At 41.7% G+C, this 22500-nt stretch overlaps 1 protein-coding gene across 1 annotated transcript; it reads left to right on the forward strand.

Moving 5' to 3' along the window:
* Positions 1-2616: 2616 nt before the first annotated feature.
* LOC145399789 (ninjurin-1-like) lies at positions 2617-13654 on the forward strand. Its single transcript, XM_080272338.1, has 3 exons — positions 2617-2772; positions 9312-9542; positions 13592-13654. The coding sequence occupies exons 1-3, from the start codon at positions 2617-2619 to the stop codon at positions 13652-13654; spliced, it is 450 nt and encodes a 149-aa protein (XP_080128464.1).
* Positions 13655-22500: the final 8846 nt, after the last annotated feature.

Below are 22500 nucleotides of genomic sequence, written 5' to 3' on the forward strand. Positions count from 1 at the left end.
GGGGAATGAACCGTAGTATCCCGTGACCTTACTTTGTCGCAGTTGACCTCTTGACCTAATTACTCCACTCTGATGACTTTTTTTTTTTTTTTTTTTTTTTGCTGACCTCAGACGATTTATTTCGTTCGAGAGGGACTTCGAACTGGGGGAGATGAATATAGTTTTCACTAACAGCATCTTTTCTGTACCCGTTTTACTCTAACTTGGCCAAAAATTGCTGCCTTTCCATATTGAATACCGAGTTGCAACAAGAGATTGACACTAGAATATGATGCCGGTCATGAAGAAGTGCTGTGGGAAGGATGTAGGCCCATACTCTCGTCCGTTAAGGAAGCTTCCTAACACCTCTTCCTTACCAATTTATTTTGGAATATTGCTGGCTAATATCGCTTTGTACGTTGTTAATGCAGAGTATGGTGATATTAGAAGGATTTGAGTAACACAGAAGAGGACGGTAAGGTGTAATAAGCAAAATAAACCGCTTAGGAAGAGGTGTTAGGGAGATTTCATAGCCGACAAGAAACGGGCCGTAGAGTCACAGCATCGCCTCGTTTTACCACTGAGCTGTGTGAAGAGAACGCTGCAAAAAGACAAAACTCTGGGCCAAGTTAAAGTAAAACAACTATAGATTTCGCCCGATGGAAGCAAGAATTAGTCGTAAAAATAAGTCGCCAGATTCAGGGGAGTAACGCCTTCACTCCGAGGACGTATTATTCACTTGTCATGCTGCCGATGGACGATTTCCTTCACCAATTTTTTGTAGCTCCAGTACTGGAGGAATTAATTAAGGAAGTATGTAACCTCTCCTGTGAAAAAAACAATCTCCCCCAATCTGAATAAAATCGACTGGAAGTAGTAACACACACACACACACACACACACACACACACACACACACACACACACACACACACACACACACACACACACACACACACACACACACACACACACACACACACGTCACCGGATGGAAAAGGTTAAGTGCGGTGATGTCTCATTGTATTCCTCGTCCCGTCAGGCGAGCATACTCAGAGAGGGGGGGGGAAGGGGAGACCAAAAATGTGAGTTGGAGGGAGAGGATAGGGAGACTTGGCGGAGCTTTTTTTTGTGGCCACCCCTTACGGGATTAAGGCGTCTGGCAATAGGTGGATAGACAGATAGCTAGATAGATAAACAAATAGATAGATAGACAGGAGAGACTTCTAAAACCGGAGGAGTTAGATACGGAGAATAAAATAATTTAAGGATAGCAAGACTGAGATGAAAATGTTACTGCACTGCGGGGGTTTATGTAGCCATAGGACCGTGTATTTGAACATCATAATAATTCAAGATGTGGTAAGGAATAAACGCACTAATAACCGATTATGACTACTCTGGCGAAGGATTTGTTAATTCTAGTTACTGGTATTATTATTAGTGGCTAATTTAAGGAAGGATATTAATTATAGTTTTAGTCAGTTGGTAAAATTTGTGATTACTTTTAGAAAAGAAAATATATATATATATTTTTTAGTCAAGTGGTAGAGGAATTTATTGCTGACCGTACTATCAAGACATTGGCCCTGACTGCGGCAGTTAACTAACGTATTGGAATTTTGTTTAAATAGTCTTCACGGCTCCTTCACAAGACCCATAACAGGCTGTAGCAACATAACTTGCCTGCAGTAACAATACATGCTGACAATCTTCAAGTAAATACTAGTACACCACGACACACACAGGTGAAAATTTATCTTCCCTTTTGACTTTGACCTTTGACTGGTTGTTCCCCAAATCGATTCCTTTCACCCACGGCTTACCCTGAACTCTTCCACCAGGTTTGTTGTAAATCGGATAAAGAATTGTTTAAGTTGATCATGCGATGTGACCCTGACCTTTGACCTGTTTAAAAAACATATAGCGTAACCCCTTGGCTGGCCCTCATTATTTCCACCAAGTTTAAGGACAGAACTGTTTTAGTTATTTTCTTCACATACACACACAGGGGTGGAACTTTGACCTTGCCCCATGAGTCTTGTCCTTTAATGATTGTACTCAAAATCGATTGTCTTCGTTTTAGCGATACCTTCAACCCTTCGAACAGCTCTGTCGTAAGTCGAATCAGAACTGCTTAAGTTTGTGTTGCCATATAATCCTGACTTTTGCCCCCGTGGCTGGCCTTAAACACCTTCCCAACTGTGGTCAGACTGCATTGGAACCGTTTGAGAGTACTGCCCGTCAGCCCCATACCTACTGTACGACCTGGTTATGTACTCAGTCAGTGACAGAGATACTGGGATGCATTCCAACATGCAGCTATGTCCGGAGTCTAATATATAGTAATATATTTCTCTCTCTCTCCATCTTTATGTATATACAGAATATATATATATATATATATATATATATATATATATATATATATATATATATATATATATATATATATATATATATATATATATATAAAATTATCTGTATACCTACCTATCTATCTGTCTATGTAACCCCTTCCTCTCTCCCCCAGCCCTCTCCCCGACCCCCATCTCCCCCTCGCCGTCCCCCCTGCCCCCCTCCACGTCTCCCTATCACCACCACCACAACAACAACCACCCCGTGGACCTGAACACAATGAAAAGGAACATGACCATCGCCAAAGGGTTCCTGGACGTCTCCCTCCTCTCCGCCAATGCCAACCAGCTTCGCAACATCATCAACTTCGGTGACACCAACAGCGGCGTCTACTACGTCGTCTTCACAGGGATTATCGTCAGCTTGATTCTGCAGGTGACAATTCCCTGGTGATAATTTGTTGGACTGTTTGCAAGCTTTTTTTTTTTTTTTCCCCTTCAAATAACTCCGAGTGGTAATTGGCGTCCGATACATATACTGTAAACTTCGTCGGGAATCATCGTCAACTTGATTCATTAGGCAATTATCCAGGTGATAATTTGTTAGACTTCAGTTACTCTATTCGCCAGCTGGACTCGTGGGTAAAAATTTAAGAACTTTTAAACATTATCTTCTTCGATGTTATGGGCATCTTAATCCTGCAGAAAACAATTTTGGCGATAGTCCACCAACTTCATTCTCAGGTAATAGCTTATGTGAGAGCTTGTTGAACTTATTTTACTTCATCGTCAGTAGTCAGCTTGATTCTGCTGGTAATAGCCGAGGTGACAGTCTGGCGAAAATTGTAACCATAAGATTGAAAAAAATAGGGGTTCAATTTCTTCTTCTGATTTGAACGGTACTTAAAGAACTGAATATCATATAGTATAGTAGTATTGGATAAACAAAATAATAGTCTTTACCGATTATTTGATTCTTCTGTTTATTGCGGTGGTGATGGTGGTGGGGATGCTGTGTAGGAGGGGGTGTTGTGGTGCTAGATTAATGTGTTTGGTTATTTGTGATCTTGGTGTGTGGTGCTGTGTGATGCTGACGTGTTGTGATGATGTTATGTTGCTGGCGGTGGTTGTGATTTGGGTGTTGTGGGGCTGACAGGTGACTGTGGTATAGATGTTGTAGTTGTGGTTGTGCTTGTGGTGTAAATATTGTGGTGCCGACAGGTCTTCATGTGTTGGTATTGGTCACAGTGGGGTTTCCTAAGCCATACTCCACAACGGAAGCCCTTCCTCCACCACCAAGATACAAGTGGTAATATACGACAGGTGCGTGGAAACTGAACACCTGTCTTACAAGCCTTGTCCAAGGCGAGTAATCACTTCAGTCTGATGATGCTTTTGTGTGTGTGTGTGTGTGTGTGTGTGTGTGTGTGTGTGTGTGTGTGTGTGTGTTAGTTTTTCGTGCTATCTCCTGACGATTTCCCTCAGTCAGGGAATCTCTTGTAGCGGAAGGGGTTAGTGAAGGTATATCTGCCTTCTCCATTTCCTAAAGCCTCTTTGAGACTGAATAAAATCGTTTGAAAGTGCAAGAATATACCAGTAAAATACGTCATCGGGCTGAAGAATTAAAGATGGAAGGATTGTCTCTCTATTGCGGTTGTTATCACAGATAGTTTTGCTTTTTTGTATTGACTACTGGTCCTTCTGAATAACTAAGTCAACGAAATTGGAAGAGGTTGTGTTCACTCGTGTATGTCTGTCTGTGTACAAGCTCTAAAAAAATTATAATCGGAATTCAGCGAAATATGGCGGATAGCTGGGCAGTGGGCCAAGGAAGAGCTCTTTAGATTTTGAGGTGGATCCAAATCTTGATGCTGGGATAATTTCATTTGGCATCAGCGGAGGTATGTGATCTGTTATTCAGTAACAGGGCAGACTAAGACTACAGAATTGATTGATTGATTATGCGAGACCGTAAAATCATTCGTCTGGAAGGAAAGCGGAATTACAACAGTAAATCATAAATTTTATTCTCCACGGTGGAAGTTTACGCTTTCTAGAGTGATTGTGAATTGTTAGTAGCTGTGCGGATGAAGACGAGTGTACAAACAAGCAGGACAGTGTATATATACAGCCTCTGGTCAACAGTTTCTTTGCAGGGGGTGCTGGGGGTGTAGTGGTTAATGCATCCAGCTCGCAAAAGGAAAAGCCAAGTTCGATTCCTAGATCGGTCCGACTGTTGGACAGAATTTGTTTCCACCTTGTCCCTGTTCATCCAGCAGTGCAATTGTCAAGGGGAAGATAGTGACCTGGTAAAAATTGTCTCCTGTAATGACCCTGATGCAGTCGGTAGGTAGTAATCTTACATCTTTTCCATCTTTCCACTTTCGGACTCCGAACTAATGAAACAAGATTTCAACCCATTTGATTCACTACCATCACCACCACCTAATCATCATCATCATCAGCCTGAGTCAGTCCCATTGCAGGACGAAGGTTTCTCTCATCTCTCTCCACTCTCACCTATTAACTGTTAGCCTGTTTCATCCAATCCCAGTGAATTTCCGAATCTCATCTCGCCATCTTGTTCTTTGCATCTTCCACGCACTTCATCTTTGTGATGCCATTCAGTTATATGGTTGTCTGTATGTTATTTGTTCCACGAAGGACGTGTCATGCTCATATCCACTCTTTCTTCTTTATTGAAGTGATTATATCCTCAACTTTCGTCAGTTTTTTTGTCAAAGAAGTCCACTATTTATCTTTCCTTGTGACAGCTAACATATTCCTCTTTATTATTACCGACCATTAAAATTCTTATTGGTTTTAATGCTGTTTCGAGATGGTGCAAAAGAACTGTTGGCTTCAGCTGTACAGGTGCGGACATGCATACCGATACACTTCATAACGATACATAATGAAGCACTGAGGAATGACTTCTGAAACTCATTGATGTAACCTTCAGAGCCCAGCATAGTTTTCAAAATATTGTTTAAGTATTTTGAAAGTGTTCGACTAAAAATTGGAGGAATATTTCTGATCGCATTATTTTGTTACAGCTATCAACAAAGTTTCTCGACACTTCTCTGTAGCGTTTGGTAGTGCAAGGTGTTACATGACCTATATTTGCCACACCCACATGGTCGGTCAAACCCAGTGTGTGCCCCTGACTATGTCACTCACTCACCCACTCACTGAATCTCTCACTGAGTCACTTTACAGTCTTGAAGGTTGAATTCTGGTGAGTAGGAACCGTAGCCTTACGGGGGGTTTGTTAGGGGATGGGTGTATTGGTGTCGTGTCTGGTGTGCGTCTGGGACGTACCTAGGGTTTGTCTGAGGTGCGTGTGATGTGCATCTGGAGTGTATTTAATGGATGTGTCAATAGACAACGGACACCTTTTGGGATGTGTTGGGGTGGTGGATACGATTGGGGTGGGTGCGGCTGTCGAAGATTCCTTTGTCCTCGTATCTTAGAAATATGAAGTACAAAACAAAAGACAATGAGAAAGGCAGGACACAAAGCTGGCGGAGGAATGTCGGGGAAGTTTTACTCTTGGCTGTACCTCGAACTGACGGCAAACGTTTACTGCATCCTTTCCCTCAGTACCACCACAAGTATCAGAAAAACAGGATATCAGCGGCACAGTTCAGATGAAAAAGTAAAACATTTATTTTATTTGAACTCCTTCATGTACGATCACGTTTTACAGAATACATTTACTTTTGCTGTGCACTTTATTGTTCTAAAGAGATATGTTTTGATACGGGAGCATTCCTTGGAGCGGCCCAGTCTGTCAGTCACTCCCCAATATTTTTCATACTCAGGGTGCTCCACTCCTGTAGATTAAATGCTTTTATACTTGTGTGATATGGAGGAGTTAATATGCTTTCACTCTGCCCCTTCATATAGCTTTCACTCTACCCCTTCATATAGCTTTCACTCTACCCCTTCATATAGCTTTCACTCTGCCCCTTCATATAGCTTTCACTGTAGTCCTTCATGTAGCTTTGACTCTACTCCTTCATATAGCTTTGACTACTCCATATAGCATTCACTCTACCCCTTCATATAGCTTTCACTCTACCCCTTCATATAGCTTTCACTCTACCCCTTCATATAGCTTTCACTCTACCCCTTCATACAGCTTTCACTCTACCCCTTGACTGTTCTAAGCTTCTCTCCTTAGCTGAATAAAATTGTCATGTAGAGCAAGAATAAAAATGATCGATGTTCTCTGACTCGAGTGGTCAAAACACTAAATGGAATCGAAAAGGGATAATTATCTGATTAGCAACATAAACAAATTAACCCTTTCATGGTGGGGACAGTTCTTGTATGCTATTTCCGTCTAGATAATATTTAGTCATCTGACAACATTAGGCTTGTATATCTAAGTGGCTTTGGAGATTTCGCAGCACACGTTTCTTAGCGATTTATCCTACACAGTGAGCCTCAGTATGTACACTATGGCGATATTAACCCCTTCTCTCCGATGACGTTTTTTCCCGCTTCATTCTTGCTACATTCAGGCGATTTTTATTTACATTGAGAAATTTCTGTAGTAGTGAAACAGTTTGTTAAGACCATATTAATCCCGTCAGTCGAAAGTTTTCCCTTAGGCTGAATAAAATCGTCCTCAGGAAGCAAGAATAAAGTTAAATATACGACATAGAACTGAAGGTGTTTAGACGATATTTATAAAGTGAATGTTAAGATGTGGCCGCTAAGGAATATTTTGTTTGGAAATCTCCCATAACACTTAGACTATTTATCTGTAATAATATTGTCTCCATTAACCCTCTTACGCTGGGTATAACTCTTGGTATTCTATTCCGACTGACGAGATACCAGTTTATTCCGCCATGAGGGAGTCACAGGAACCCGGTGAGAGAAGTTTACACCCAGAAGCAGTATGATTAAAATGTAACTAATATGAACTTTAAAATAACAAGATTATTGCAATACAAACAAGAACAAGTGATGAAAAGTATAACAGTCTATCCCAGAATATTCTCCATTTTCTCCATTTGAAGGGAAGGGATCCTAGGCTAGTCCAGGTGTGGGATTTTCGAAGGATGGATTGCCTGTCACAGCTCACCTTTGTTTCTGCAGGAAGGACAAGGGATAAGATCTTTCCATGTCTCGTTCTTCCTCTTGATTAAGAAAAAAATATAGTTACGGGAGAAAAATGAGTGTGAAAATGTACGTGTTTCAGAAGGACGGACAAGAAAATAATTGTGCAGGGTCTTTTTCTGTGTTTGTAGTTCTTGCTGCAAAATTAAGCCAGGGTTACGACAGGGACTCAATTGGAACTATGTTCAAGAATTTCACCCCAGCATATATGAAGGTGAGTGCCCGAGCCTCGCCCCTGAGTGCATTACAAAACATTCGAGGGTAAGAGAATAACCTACACCAGCTGTACTAATTATAATTCTTTAGGCACCTCTCGCAGTTTCGAACCCATGTGCTAGTGATGTCTTCCAACCACTAGCCACCATCCCCACTAACCCCGTTCACTCTCAAACTCCTGATACTGGAGAGGGACGCCTTCACGTGGTGGCACCAGTATGATCCTCTCCCAGCCCCTTGAGAGGAGGATGCTGGACTGCGGAAGAAGGATACTATCGGCCTGCAGTCCACCGGGTTCACGTTCAGGTGAGTCTGGGGCTGCAACTTGTACTACCACCCGCTAACTCCTGTACCCCCTTAACTCCAACGCCTCCTTAGCTTCCCCATTAATTAAAGACTCCTATGGCCTCCAACATCTCCCTGACTCTGTACAATCTCCTTTTCACTTACCGTAAATACCTCATTCACTTAAACAACCCATTCACTTAACCAACCCATTCACTTAAACATCCCATTCACTTTTTTTTTTTTTTTTTTTTTTTTTTTTTAATGTGTCCGACTCTGGGCATAGGCTTCACAGCCTGCTATCAAGGCCCAGCAGTCTCATACAGGACTGGTGTATTGGTATTAGCGGGGGTATTTTTACGACATGTCGGCGGGTCTTCTGGTAGATCAGTAAAGCCTGATTTAATGAAATTCAAATCCTTAAACTGTTCCCTGCCCCAGCCGGGATTTGAACCTGGGTCCGTTAGGACCGCACGCCACCTCTCTACCGGTTGAGCCACCGCCTCCCCCATTCACTTAAACAACCCATTCACTTAAACAACCCATTCACTTAACCCATTCACCTAAACAACCCATTCACTTACACATCCCATTCACTTAAACATCACATTCACTTAAACACTCCATACACTTACATCCCACTCACATTTACACCCCATTCTCTGAAACGTCGCTTGTCTTCAGTCCACTCCCATTCACTCAGACACCCATTAGTCTTGCATTCACCCCAGTCCTCCAGACCTCTCTTCACCCCTGTGCACCACAACATCTAGTCCTCATACAGTCCAGCATTCCTTATTCATCCTCTAGCCCCCATTCACCCATTATTCATCCCCTCCCCATTCACCCAATAATTCCTCCCTCCCCATTCACCCATTCACTTTCCATACTCGTCTCCACCTCAGTTCACCTCTGTTAATCTCATCATCCATTCCTTATTCACTCAAGCATTCTCCATTTATCACCCCATTATTATTCCATTCACCCATTCGTCCCTTCCCCATTTACAGCCATTCACCCCCACCCGTCCCTCATTTACTTCAGCATTCCCCATTCACCCTCCCATTGTTCCCCCCAATCACCCCAGCATCCTTTCCCCATTCACCCTCCCATTGTTCCCCCAATCGTCCCAGCATCCGTTTCCCCATTCACTTTCCCATTGTTCCTTTAAGCACCCCAGCATCCATTCCCCATTCACCCTCCTCATCACCCCAGCCTCCATTCCCCATTCACCCTTCTAATCACCCCAACATCCATTCCCCATTCACCCTCCCATTGTTTCCCTGTTCATCACTGCTTCCATCCCCCCATTCACCCATTCATCCCCGTACTCGTCCCCAGGTGGCGGCGGGCGTGATTTTGATCGTGGCCGAGCGCTTCGACATCAACGACGAGGAGCACGACGAGTGGAGCGACCGCCTCAACACTGTGGTCGTCATCCTCGTCTTCGTCATCCTCCTCGTCAACGTGTTCGTCTCCAGCTTCGGCGTGGACGTGGCCAACCCCTACTCGCACACGCCGCTGACCGAGGCTGTTGGCACGGGGAATATTAATAAGATTGCAAGTTCCACGGTAGGGTAGGTTAGGTTAGGTTAGGCCAGAAGTTAAAATAGGTTTGATAAGGTTTGGTTTGGTTCCAGGACGATTGATTATGTTGGCTTTGATCAGATTTTCGGTTACATTTGGTTTGCTGGTGTTACGTTTAGTTAATTAAGTCTGGTTTGGTTAGGTTTAGTGTGGTTTGGTTAGGTTAGGTTCCGTTTCGTGTCGTCCACGTCATGTTTGATAACGTTAGGTTCGAAGAAAACGGTTCCCAAGCTTTTTTTCACTTCATTGACCACTTTGGGAAATAATAAGAACATGGATCTATTTTTTCCACAAAAATAGGAAACGTTAATCATTATTATCGGATGTATAAACCACCAACATCCTTTTACTGTAGCAGCCGATAAGTAACATCATTGTAACTAACAGAAATAATGGCTGCTGTCCCCTTTACTGACAATCAATGAACTTCACTCATTGCTGTGGACCTGCTGGAATCTATGAACACCTGGATGGGAACCCTCTTTCTCGAACGACAGATTAGGTTAGCTTATGTCCGGCTTGGCTTGGCATGGTTTCAAGACGTGAAGTTGGTACTAAATTAGGTTTAGTTTCTGGATATGAAGTTGGATAGTAGGTTAGATTTCAGGACACAGGGTTAGGTTAATGTTAGATTTAAAGACGTGGCGTACTCCCCAATGCACAGCACACCGTCTGGTGTGCTGGGAGGTTCCACGAAAAGTTAGATTCAGTTTTAGGTCGAGAGAGTAGGGACCTGAGGGCGGTCCAGTTTGGACCGAAACAGCTGCATCATCCCGCCAAACAGTTTCACCATGAGGGTATAGTTCTTCCAGAGGAGCTTATGATGTGCTGGGTTCCCAGACGTTAAATTAGATTATAGGACATGAAGTTGGATGTGGATCTGCTTACTGGGAAGCCCGTTCCGAGGGCCAGTAGTTAACCAGCGACTCACCATGTGCAACGTCATCCTGGCACGTAGGTACTGATACACACCACCTGTGTCATACTGTAGAAGAACAGTGTAAGTGATAACAGATACAAAAGAAAAGTGAGCATAGTAAAATGGGAATTCTCATCAACAAACTGCTGCCAGCAAGACTCGGGATCTAACTCACGACCATTAAGTCTCCAGACTCCACCATCACCTCCCTCTAGCGTACCTACTGGCTTGAAAGTTGCACGAAAGTAATAATTATGTATGGTTTTCTATTGGATCTCATGTATTCAAGCGCCGCCTGACTCCGCCCAGTTGTCTCACAGTGGTTAAGATTCAGGCGCCGCGAGACTCCGCACCATTAGTCTCACAGTGATTAAGGGCCGTATTCATGGTCGCAAAGAAGGCTTGGTAGCTCCTGTTCCTTAGCTATTTATTTGGCATATTCCACCTTAACAATCTCTTGTATGTTTGGTGTTTCGTTTCAGTTATATTTTTGTCCTTTCGTACGCAGACATCAGTGATATAAAAGATTAACCTCTTCGGTCCGATGGCGTATTATTAATCATATTCCTGCTTCTGCCAGACGATTTTATTTAGTTTGGGGAGAGTAATTAGGCTGTGAAAGGGCTAATGCAATTTGTTTTCTATTCTCATCGCTATAGATTGTCTCCCCAAAGATAAGAAAATTGTAAGTTGCAAGAATAAAAAAAAAAAAAAGGTCAAAATTCAAGGTGTTAAGGTGTTATGAGCAAAATAGGCGCTAAGGAAGAGGTGTTAGCCTCCACAGCCACATACAGTAACATCCAAAGTTTGAAATCGATAGTTATGTGGCAACCCCGTCCGTCGCCGATATAGAATGACGCAATATTGTATCACTCCCCACTACAAAGCGTTAAGGAAGGGGTAAATACGCCTCAAACACATGACTTTGAATTAGTTTGACTTGTGTGCTTGTCTGTTGGCACTAATTTGATAATTTTACTCTTATGCTTTCCTTCTCTTCTTTCTGAAATCTCTTAGTTACTTATTATACTCATGTTCTTTCCATATCTTCTTTCTGGAACTTCCCACCCTCGTTTAAGAGTGGGAAATAGAATTTTGATGATGATGATGATGTTCACTTTCAGTAATAGATATGATGAAATAACTTTTTAATGAGGTATAGGTAGCAGGCGATTAGCAGATGATACAGTAGTTAAGAACAGAGTGTTCCTGTAAAAATAATTGCGAGTAACAATATACATCCATTGAGCTCTTTAGTGCAAGATGTGACTCTAAAGTAAAAACAGCTGATGTTGGGAAGAATTAATTTTAAAAAATCCTACCAGCTGTACTAAAGTGCTATAGTGGGTATGTTGTCATCTGACGGAACTGAGCTACTCCTAGAACTTGAGTCATGGTTATAACATTCGATCAGTCTGGTTACGAGGTTGAAATGAATCGCCCTGGTTTCTAGTCTGATCTGTTTTCCAGTCCGACTACGCTTAGAAATTTGAAGTTTTCCTCAGGTTAGAATAAACGCGCTGTAGTTTGATGGGAATTTGACAGATCAAGGGAAAATCCAGAGTTGATCGGGGTGGAAGTGACGTTATGCGCGGCGGAGGACTCGTTTTTGTCCACCCGTCCGCAGACTTTATCATTGTCATCGGTATAGTTATTAGGATCACACCATCATCATCATCATCATAATGAGGTGGGAAGGTCCAGATCACACATCTTCTGTCTCTCTGACAACATGAATCAGAAGACATCGGAAATTCCTGCTAACCAAATAAGGAGGATTAGGATCACTCCGATTATTCTGCATATTTAACCCGCCAAGAAGTACCTGATTGAAACTTTGAAGGATTACATTGTAGGAGTTGGTGTAATATAAGCATTTAGTGTCTGCCAGTTCATAGATACACTCAGGAGATAAGTTCGCCAAATATTTCGCCATTTTTGTTTTCCAGTCACCTCTGTTACCTAGTATTACTGAGCTGAGAGAGGCTTGGTATGCTTCTTTCTTTGACTGATGCTTTTTGGTATGATGCGTCAGGGAGGAAAATGACGGACATTCCCCTCATGTGAAGTAAACGAAGTGAAATAGTAGGCAAACTTTTCTTCCTGACTGTGCAAGGCTCTCGCCTACTTCTTGTTTCATTCCGCATACCATTATTTCGTGTCATGCCAAGCTTAATTACCCCGCATCATCGTCATTTACTTTCATATTTTACCAGTATAATGATAATATTGTTACAAAAACTAATGAGAAGAAAGTATTATGCTAATTGTAGTATAATAACAGGCTTAAACACTGACACACTGAACAGTCTGCATAACATCTGATGCACTTTGATATATATATATATATATATATATATATATATATATATATATATATATATAGATATATATATAATCATTATAAAAGTGGAAGCAGAGTTATCAGTATGGACAGGGTGAAAGAGCACTGTTCGATATTGTTAGTTGTATCATAAAGTATGACAGTGACACTATTTTTCTTTTTTTCTATGGGCAAAAAAGGATCCGAACAGCTGGGTGCGATCAATTTCAGGAAGAGCATTCTTTAGGTTATTTATCTGTGAGTGGCTGGTTTGCCTAGTTGCGAGGGGCATCTTCTGGTAATCCTAAGAGAATTATGTTGTTATCTCTTTTTACAGTTGAAAATGTGCATTTTTTTTTCTTTTAGCACTCTTAGAAGAACTTTCTGATTTATCGCTCAGTATTTAATAGTTGGCCGGCTTTAAGCCAATTGGACCAATTGCTCCCAGTTGGGCTCCGCTCCTAAGGGGGCCTCGTGCTAGGGAGCTAGGGTACATCTAATCTACTCCAGTCTTGAGAAGTACACACAACAGCACATTGCAACATACACTATACACCTGACACCACATCGCAGGTTTTACAGAGAACTAAATACTTTTCAAAGGAGATCTACTCATTTGTTTGTTTACTTGCAGGCTTACGTGTGTGCAGTTTTATAGTAAAAGGTAACTTAGATCTATTTGGTCCATTAACTCACATGAACTTCGTAAGTGCACGTTTCTATTATTTTCCATTCTACTATAGAGATATAAAGTATATAATAGGCTAAATTTATATCACTGTGATTCTACAGACTTTGGCTGTGAGCCTTCAGGCCCCACCAAAAATGTTCCCAATTGGGCCCCGCAGCTCCTAAGGCCGGTCCTGTTAATACTGCACCATTCTTAGCTTCAGATGCCTTTATGTCATATGTACAACTACCACTTTAGTCTTACTGTGTAATCATGAAGAGCAATGCCATTTCTGACAAAAAACTGGCTGTGATGCAATTTATTGTAGGCTGATAATGTGATCATGTGATTACTATGGGACTGAATAAATAACCCTGCCACTACGATGGGTCTCTTTGTACTGAGGAAAATCGTTTTGCAGTGGTCAGAGTAAAATAAAGTAGCTTCAGCATACCAAAGGAATTAATGGAGAGTTTTTTAATCCCCTCATTACAACACCACTAGACTGAAATCGTCTGGTGATAATGAAGGAGAGAGAGAGAGAGAGAGAGAGAGAGAGAGAGAGAATCGTACTGAGGAGGTTAATGGCATTGTCGATGAGTTGTTAGGTACAGTCGTCCACTGTAACATGGCGGAGATTTTCGTCCTTTTGCTGCTTGTTTCATGTAGCTAAGTGGCATTAGAGGACAAAACTGCGGCTGTGCATCCTTTCCGTAACATTTTCATGATTAGCACTGTGTTCCATTACTAATTTCCTGTTACCGCTTGGCATTCAAGATGGAGCGATGGCAGTTTTTAGACCAAGTTAAAGTGGTCAGGTTATATTAAATTGACAGATTTTATATATTTAATTTTCTCGAAAGCAAATATAACCAGTCTATAGCAACAGCACGCTTATAACAATACCAATTTATGAGATTCCATTCCTATAAATTACCAAGTAATTACCTAAGCGAACCTCCCCGCATGCATCCATAAACATGTTTACTCGAATGTTTGCTGAATACGTGTGCAGGATCAGACCATCTTCCCTCGGTGGTCGGTTTGATATCTACCACGTCCGGCACATACCGCCTCGCCTACCCACATCTGTTCTGTTCCACCTTGTAAAATAATAAACTTTAAGCACGAATCGTTAGTTTGTCTTCATCCTACAATTCTTAGAACCAAGAAGTAACACGCGTACAGACATGCCCCAGTTATTACAAGATAGCTCTCAGAAGCTAAATGTAATCGTCGGTCGGTACCAGACACAGGGTAAAGGATTTAATCGTACTAAGGTGTTCACGGGGAATCTCAGAGATTTACTGTGAGAGGTCTCTCCTAAACTGTATCAGATTGGCTGCCCTAGCAGGAATAAAATAAAAACATGGGGTTAAACGCTGTACAATGAATGAACTGCTGTATAAGAACCTGAACGTTGTTTTTACATAATCCACACCTTAAAGATATTACCATAAGCACTCCTGTTACCACAGGCACCCCTGTTTTAATAATACTAAAATTAAATGACTATAGTCAGCGTCCAATCGTTTGTTTCCACAAAAACAAGTGGTGCCATGCACAACAAACGTCGCCCGACTCAACCAGTTTCGAGTTATAGCCCCCTGATTATCCGTGACCTTGAGTTTGACCCTTTCAAGTTCACTTAATGTCAAAGGTCATGGTACAAATTAAACCCATGTGGGGCTTCCTACATGTTGATAATAGGAAACATCTATCTGCAACTACTGTAGTTTCGAGTTAAAGCCTCCTGAGTATCCATGACCATTAGTTTGACCTTTTAAGGTCACTCAAGGTCACAGGATTTGGTGCCAAATGAAAGCCCCAATGGGAGTTTCTGTATGTTGATAATAGTAAATATCTCTATCTTCAACCGGTTTCAAGTTATAGCCCTCTGAAAATCCATGACCTTGATTTTGACCTTTCAGGGTCACTCGATTACCTCCAAAATTTAATCACTCTTGGGACCAGTGCCCACATATCCTGAAAGTTTCATGTAATTTCATTTAGCCATTTTTTCCGTAAAGGTGCTAACAAACAGAGACAAAGAAACAAACAAACTCGACTAAAAACAATACTTCGCCCGACTCCGTCCCAGGCGAGATAAGTCATCAGAACCGGAGATTTGGCTGAGTTTGTCAACAAAGGTCAGATGGATCGAAGTCATATTTCATTATTTCAGAACTCCAAAAGTGTACAGGTGCGGTCAATAGTTCCTTTACAGTGTCAAAAGTTAATGAGGTCTCGCTGAACTGATCTGTGGCAAATTGTCGGTATCTCACTTTATTAGTTCGGAATCTTGAAAATGTAACAAAACATTAATAGGTTGGAATCTCGCATCATTAATTCGGAACCCCAGAGGCCCAGGTTTCGTTTTCGTTTTCGTATTAAGGAACAGTTGACCTGGAGTGTAGACAGATTATGTACAGTCGACAGCAGAAGTTCGTCCCTTTCAGCGTGCGTGATACGAGCCTGTTGATCTGGTAACACTGTATGAGATAGAGTTGACAGGTACGCTTTAAATGGCTAATATTAAAGAAATGTATTCGGAGATCAGAACACATTCTCTAATGATAATATTAATTTGTAGCAGGTGGGATAATGTTATTGTGAAATGTTTGACATTGGTGTATGAAGATTCTTCGTTACGGACACAGACGCATAGGATTATTTGGACTGGACTGATGTTGCCAGCAAGTATTATATGAAATATTATAGAACGATTGCAGTCCTAAAGGTGAGGTTGCAAGAAAACACTAATTACGACGTCAGTTACACACTAAACAAACACAGAAACTGACAGTTCGTGTTTCGCCAGTATGCGGTTTAGTTTTACAAGTTAAATCACTTCCTTTTCCGACCTCTCTCCCCACCCGTCTCTTCTCTTCCTAGTCATGCTCTGCCATCATCCACGTTTTATCGTTAATGCTGAGTACCGTATGTCTGTAGATAAACTGTGGGAAACAATCAATATAAAAGTGTCAAATGAGCTTCATTTCCTCCTCCATCGCTTGAAATGTTATCCATGACTTGAATATAAATGTTAGTAACATGAGTAAATCGTCACTGTGGTGGTTAGGAGACATTACTCGTCACATTATATAACATTTATATAACCATCGTTAATACAGTGCTCCAAATACACTCCTCTCACCCCCTCGCCGTCTCCTCCCCTCCCCTTCCACTGTCTCCATCACTTCTCCCCCTCCCTTCCCCCCTCTACCAGTACCCCTTGTTTCTCTCCCTCAACACCCCCAACAACCCTTCCCAACGATTTCATTTAACTGACTCTGCTTCTGTTTTACCTCCCTAACTAGATCGGTTCTTCATAATTTGAATACAGTTATTACCATTTACAGGAATTTGAGTCTTAATTGTAATGACATTATAAACACAATACTCGTGCATGTTATATTGCCAACTGTATTACACACAAGTAACCAAATTACTTACATAACAATATGTCCATCGTAACTATCAGTGTTCAATACCATACCCCCCTTGTGGATTCCTTCCCTCCTCGCCTCCTTCCCGCTTTCTGTATCCCTCACTCCTCCCTTCACGTTATAACATATTTATCTGTGTCCCAGCTTGTAATATATGTAATCCCTTCCCTCACCCAAAGTATTCCTGCTTCCATAATCCCCTCCCCCCCCACACATTGTGTTCCGCACTAAAGTGAGACCTATGAGATACGTCTACTTGTATATAATTTAAAACAATATGCCATCGACATACTTTGATCTGAACTCCCTCAACGCATGATCTTACAAGGTCAGAGAATGCAGTCAGCAAGATTATCCCTATCAGTCCATTCCCATAGCTGCATTACTTGGTTAGAACAGAAGGTAACGGCATGGCTGTCCGTCAGCGCCGTGAACATCTGTTCTGCAACTGCCGGTATTATCGATACAGGAGTGACAAGGACTCGGATGGATAGGAAGCGAACCTTTACCATAATTAACCCTTACACCGCAACAATCTCATACTTCCACTTACATCTGCCTGCTGTCCGGGCTCATGACAAGCATATTCCGATAAGGGCTTAGTCTACCCATCCAGAGGGGTATAATCCCCCTTCATCGTATATTACGATGATTATGGTCGCCAAATGTATGAGGATACAGCTTTTGTGACTATCATCTATTTTGCTATATTTAATCGTAACTGAAGAACTACAAATTATCACCAAGAATACTGACAGTACTTTTAAGAAAATATTTTCTGGATGGATGTAGATCATACAACATCTATCTATCTATAGCCCGACGCCCTAATCCCGAAAGGGTTGTCGCAGACAAAACGCCTCCAAGTCGCTCTGTCACCCACCATTTTGACTCCCCTACCCCCAACTCAACCCCCCCTCCCTCATATACCTCTCAACTCCATCCCTCCACCTCATCCTCGGTCTACCCCTCCCTCTCCCTCCCTCCACCTCACCTACATACATCCTCTTAGTCAGTCTTTCATTCTCCATTCTCTCCACATGTCCAAACCACCTCAGTCATACAACATTCGCAATGATTATTTTTCATTTTATACTTTCTTTGGTGAAAAGAAGGACGTTTGTGCTTCATATTTTATGTTTGTTGGGATTTATAAAATAAGTGTAAGCAAGATATTAATGGCTAGAGGAGGAGAAATAAAATGATCATTAAACTGAGGCACTGACTGCCGTCCTTTGAACAGTTAATGCCTCTTGACCGCCATTGTCACGGTCATTATAATATTACACATTATTAAAGGATACTATACAAAAACATGACCCAAACATCGTTATGTTGTTCGATTTCCGAGACAAAAATGAAGAAGGGAGAGAAAAAGACATTTGAAATGACAAGGGAGAGAAGTTGGGCAGGGTCAGTACAATAACACTGTGGGGAGGGATTCGGAGTGTTGCAGGCTAGAAGCAAAGGTTACTGGAAAAGGGGGCGGAGGGAGGGGGGAGAAGTGATGGAAACAGTGGAAGGGGGAGGGGAGGAGACGGCGAGGGGGTGGAGAGGGAGTGTATTTTGGGCACTGTAAAAACGATGGTTAGGTAAGTGTTACATAAATGATGACGCGAAATGTCTCCTAACCACCACAGTGACGATTTATTTATGTTACTAACATTTATATTCAAGTCATTGATAACACTTCAAGCGATGGAGGAAAAGAAGCTCATTGACACTTTTATATTATTTCCCACAGTTTACCTACAGACATACGATTTTCAACATTAACGATAAAACGTGGATGATGGCAGAGCATGACTTGGAAGAGGAGAGACGGGTGTGGGGAGAGAGGTCGGAAAGGGAAGTGACTTAACTTATAAAACAAAATCGCATACTGGCGAAACACGAACTGTCAGTTTCTGTGTTTGTTTAGTGTGTAACTGACATCGTAATTAGTGTTTTCTTGCAACCTCACCTTTAAGACTGCAATCGTTCTATAATATTTCATATAATACTTGCTGGCAACATCAGTCCAGTCCAAATAATCCTATGCGTCTGTGTCCGTAACGAAGAATCTTCATACACCAATGTCAAACATTTCACAATAACATTATCCCACCTGCTACAAATTAATATTATCATTAGAGAATGTGTTCTGATCTCCGAACACATTTCTTTAATATTAGCCATTTAAAGCGTACCTGTCAACTCTATCTCATACAGTGTTACCAGATCAACAGGCTCGTATCATGCACGCCAAGAGGGACGAACTTCTGCTGTCGACTGTACCATGTGTGTATTAATGGTGAGCGTGGAGTCAGGTGAACGGATATTGGTAATAAGCAGTCATTCTGGGGTGTCTGAACCTGCTGTGGTATGCATAGAAGGAAAAACTGTGTAATGGATAGTTAGGTACAGCATATTCTATCCTAAAGCCGTAAATACTCTCATGTTCAAGTAAACTATCGTGGTAGGTGAGGGTATCCGTCACCCACCCGCTGCTACCTGCTGTATAGGTGACTACATCGAGTGTAAAGTTAGATGATATTCTGTAGCCCACGAAACCATTTTCTGCGTTGGTGGGAACCATATAACCAAATGACGCCTGGTGGTATAGCGGATTAAGGCGATTCAACAGGATGGGGTCCGTAAGGGATTACATTTATGGAATGGTTAGGGTTTACTGCTCACATAATATCACTCAAAAGCGAGCAAGAATAATCACTCTCGCCTTAAATATCGTGAATGAGTAGCCTTACCCCCGTACGTCCACTCTCCATTAGAGGCAAAAAGTGACTGGATGATAGACAGATATACCGGGTGTGTAAATTACACAAGTAGCATAGGAAGTTTTGTGTGATAAATATTATCTTGTTGGTAATTCGTTTTCTTCATTTCTAATCGTGGTTTCAAGATTCAGTATGCACACGTAAAGATCCACAAACCAAGTTAGGATATGAGGCAAGAATCTTGTTTCATTCTTCGCCATCAGATCAGTTCTGATCATTCCCTTGTTGTTGATCATTGCCATTGGAGTTGTTTTCCTTCATTTCTCTCAGATGCGAACAAAAAACGGTCGTGGGGTAGTCAGTCCAGCTCTCAGGTTCCGAGTCGCAGCTCACCATCTTCACCTTAACCTTTTTCCCCGCATCTTTGTAGTACACGGAACAGTCTTTGTCTTCGCTGTTGGTGGAGGTGATGCTGGAGTTGATGATGGCTGGAAGGTTTTGTGCTGAAAAGAATGGACGAGAAAGTAATTGATAACATTTATGAGACACGAATGAAAAAGATGGTAACTAGTGAGAGAAATTACACCATTCACACCCGGTAGCACCCTCCATAGAGTAACATATACAGCATATTCTCTGTTGGCCATGGTGATGCCAGGCATGTAGATGCTGGAAGGAATAAGGAAGAAAACAGTTGCTGAATATTTCTGAGACACTAATGAAAAAAATAACCGATGATAGAAATAATACCATCTGTGTCCGAGTCACCTTCCTCACGTCCGTGTAGTAGCAGTCTCGGGTCATGGTTATCCCCGAGTTAATGGTCATGGATATTTTGTCGCTGGAATGAAAAGCTAAGAAAGTAACTGGTGAATGTGTCTGAGGCACGAACTGATAAGTTAATTCATATATTTGTTAGGCGTGAACACAAACGCTGGTAACTGGTAAAGCATGATGGTCATTACTGAAACTGAGTATTGTGGAGATATAAGAGAATTTTTGTTTTTCATTTTAATAATTCATGGCACTGAAATATAAAAGTAATAAACAGGTGATATTCTTGGGGATAGGGGTAGGAAAGTTTTACCTGGTGACATTTTCTGATGCAAGATGAGAAAATTAATATATATATATATATATATATATATATATATATATATATATATATATATATACACACACACACACACACACACACACACACACACACACACACACACACACACACACATATATATATATATATATATATATATATATATATATATATATATATATATATATATACACACACACACACACACACACACACACACACACACACACACACACTCACAGTTTGAATGCTTTGGTTTCTCTCGGCTGGTTAAGGTAGTCGGAGTTTATTCCCAGTAAAATACATAAATACATTGCAGGGAGGTGCTTGTTGTTTTTGCTCCAGGTGAAAAGATAAATACTGTATGCTGATTAAAGTCGTACATCGGTAGGATTTCCCACGTTGTGAAAGTTATTGGAGCCTTGTTTCAAATCTCAGACGACAAGGCCACGTCGAGGCTGAATACAATCATCTGATGGAAGCAAAGCAAAACAATCAAGAATTTTCACATGTAGAGGGGGGCAAATGTGTGAATATTATTTTGGCTACATTAGCAAATTGAGAGGGCGATGGTGTGGACTTTTCTTTTTTTGCGATAGCTTTGGAAACCTATAATGATGACATATCCTGTCTGAATCACCTGTACCGCCGCTGACTACACCGTTTTTATGTGGGATGCAGGCTGATCAAAGCAAGTAAGTAAACTGCTGAGAAAGTACAGCGATGACACGCCTGAAATTTGAGCCTGACCCGTGACCTTGACCTTTGATTGATGTGCATGAAAATGAACTCTCCTTCCCATCACCACACACACAGTATATTGGCCAAGTTTGTTTGAAATCGGGTCAGGCATTCATGAGATAATACCCTGCTCTAAACTTTGACCCTAACCTATGACCTTGACCTCTTCTCTGCACTCAAATCGAATCACTTCTTCCCAGACCCACAAACATTGTATATACCAATTCTAATTAAAATTGGCTCAGGCATTCAAGAGAGATTTTGTTAATACATATATATATATACATAGGCACGAACTTTGTTACAGTGCACCTAGTGTTGGTGCTCCGAAATCTCCGTAAAAAAATTAAGGAGTTTGTTTATACGTTCGCAGACTTAGTTTTAATAACAGTAGGGTAAGCATACCCAGACTGTTTGTTTATACCGTCGCAAACTCTGGGATTTTTATTATTAGCAAAACAGAATTGTCTGCTTTAACCTTCGTAAATTAAGCCTCAGCATCGGCCATGTGTGTGGAATGCATACCGGGACTGTTTACTTTTATCTTGCCATCCTCAATTTTAATAATAGGACCGTAAGAGTGGGTCATTTAATAGCATACCTGGACTGTCCTCAAACATCATCACCCCTTCCTTTCCCCTGTCATTGATGCTGCACCAGACCGTTGCATTGCCGTAGTATTGCATCTCGTTATCCGCCCAGGCCAGGTTAGAATCAGTGGGCTCCAGCATCTCCCCGTCCTGGTCTTGACACGCTTCCGCAGCTTTCTCCCATGTGGACTCCGATGCTAGGCTTACCTTCCACCTGATTGTTGTGTTGACACTGCCCGCCGTAGTTGCGGTAGGTGGAGTGGTGAAGGTTGTTGTGGGATGTGTTGGTAGTGGTGTGGTTGTGGTAGGTGGGATGGTGGAGGTAGGATCTGTTAGTAGTGGTGTGGTTGTGGTGGGTGGGATTGTGGAGGTTGTTGTGGGATGTGTTGGTAATGGTGTGGTTGTGGTGGGTGGGGTGATGGAGGTTGTTGTGGGATC

Source organism: Coenobita brevimanus, chromosome 50 (assembly GCF_032717465.1).
Source record: "Coenobita brevimanus isolate Jiangsu-jjx chromosome 50, ASM3271746v2, whole genome shotgun sequence".
NCBI classification, from domain to species: Eukaryota; Metazoa; Arthropoda; class Malacostraca; order Decapoda; family Coenobitidae; genus Coenobita; species Coenobita brevimanus.

Excerpts from the sequence above, each read along its gene's own strand:
- LOC145399789 (XM_080272338.1), top strand. The coding sequence starts at position 2,617 with ATGAAAAGGAACATGACCATCGCCAAAGGGTTCCTGGACGTCTCCCTC. Across the intron at positions 2,773-9,311 it reads TCGTCAGCTTGATTCTGCAG|GTGGCGGCGGGCGTGATTTT; the intron begins GTGACAATTCCC and ends ACTCGTCCCCAG. Across the intron at positions 9,543-13,591 it reads ATAAGATTGCAAGTTCCACG|ACTTTGGCTGTGAGCCTTCA; the intron begins GTAGGGTAGGTT and ends GTGATTCTACAG.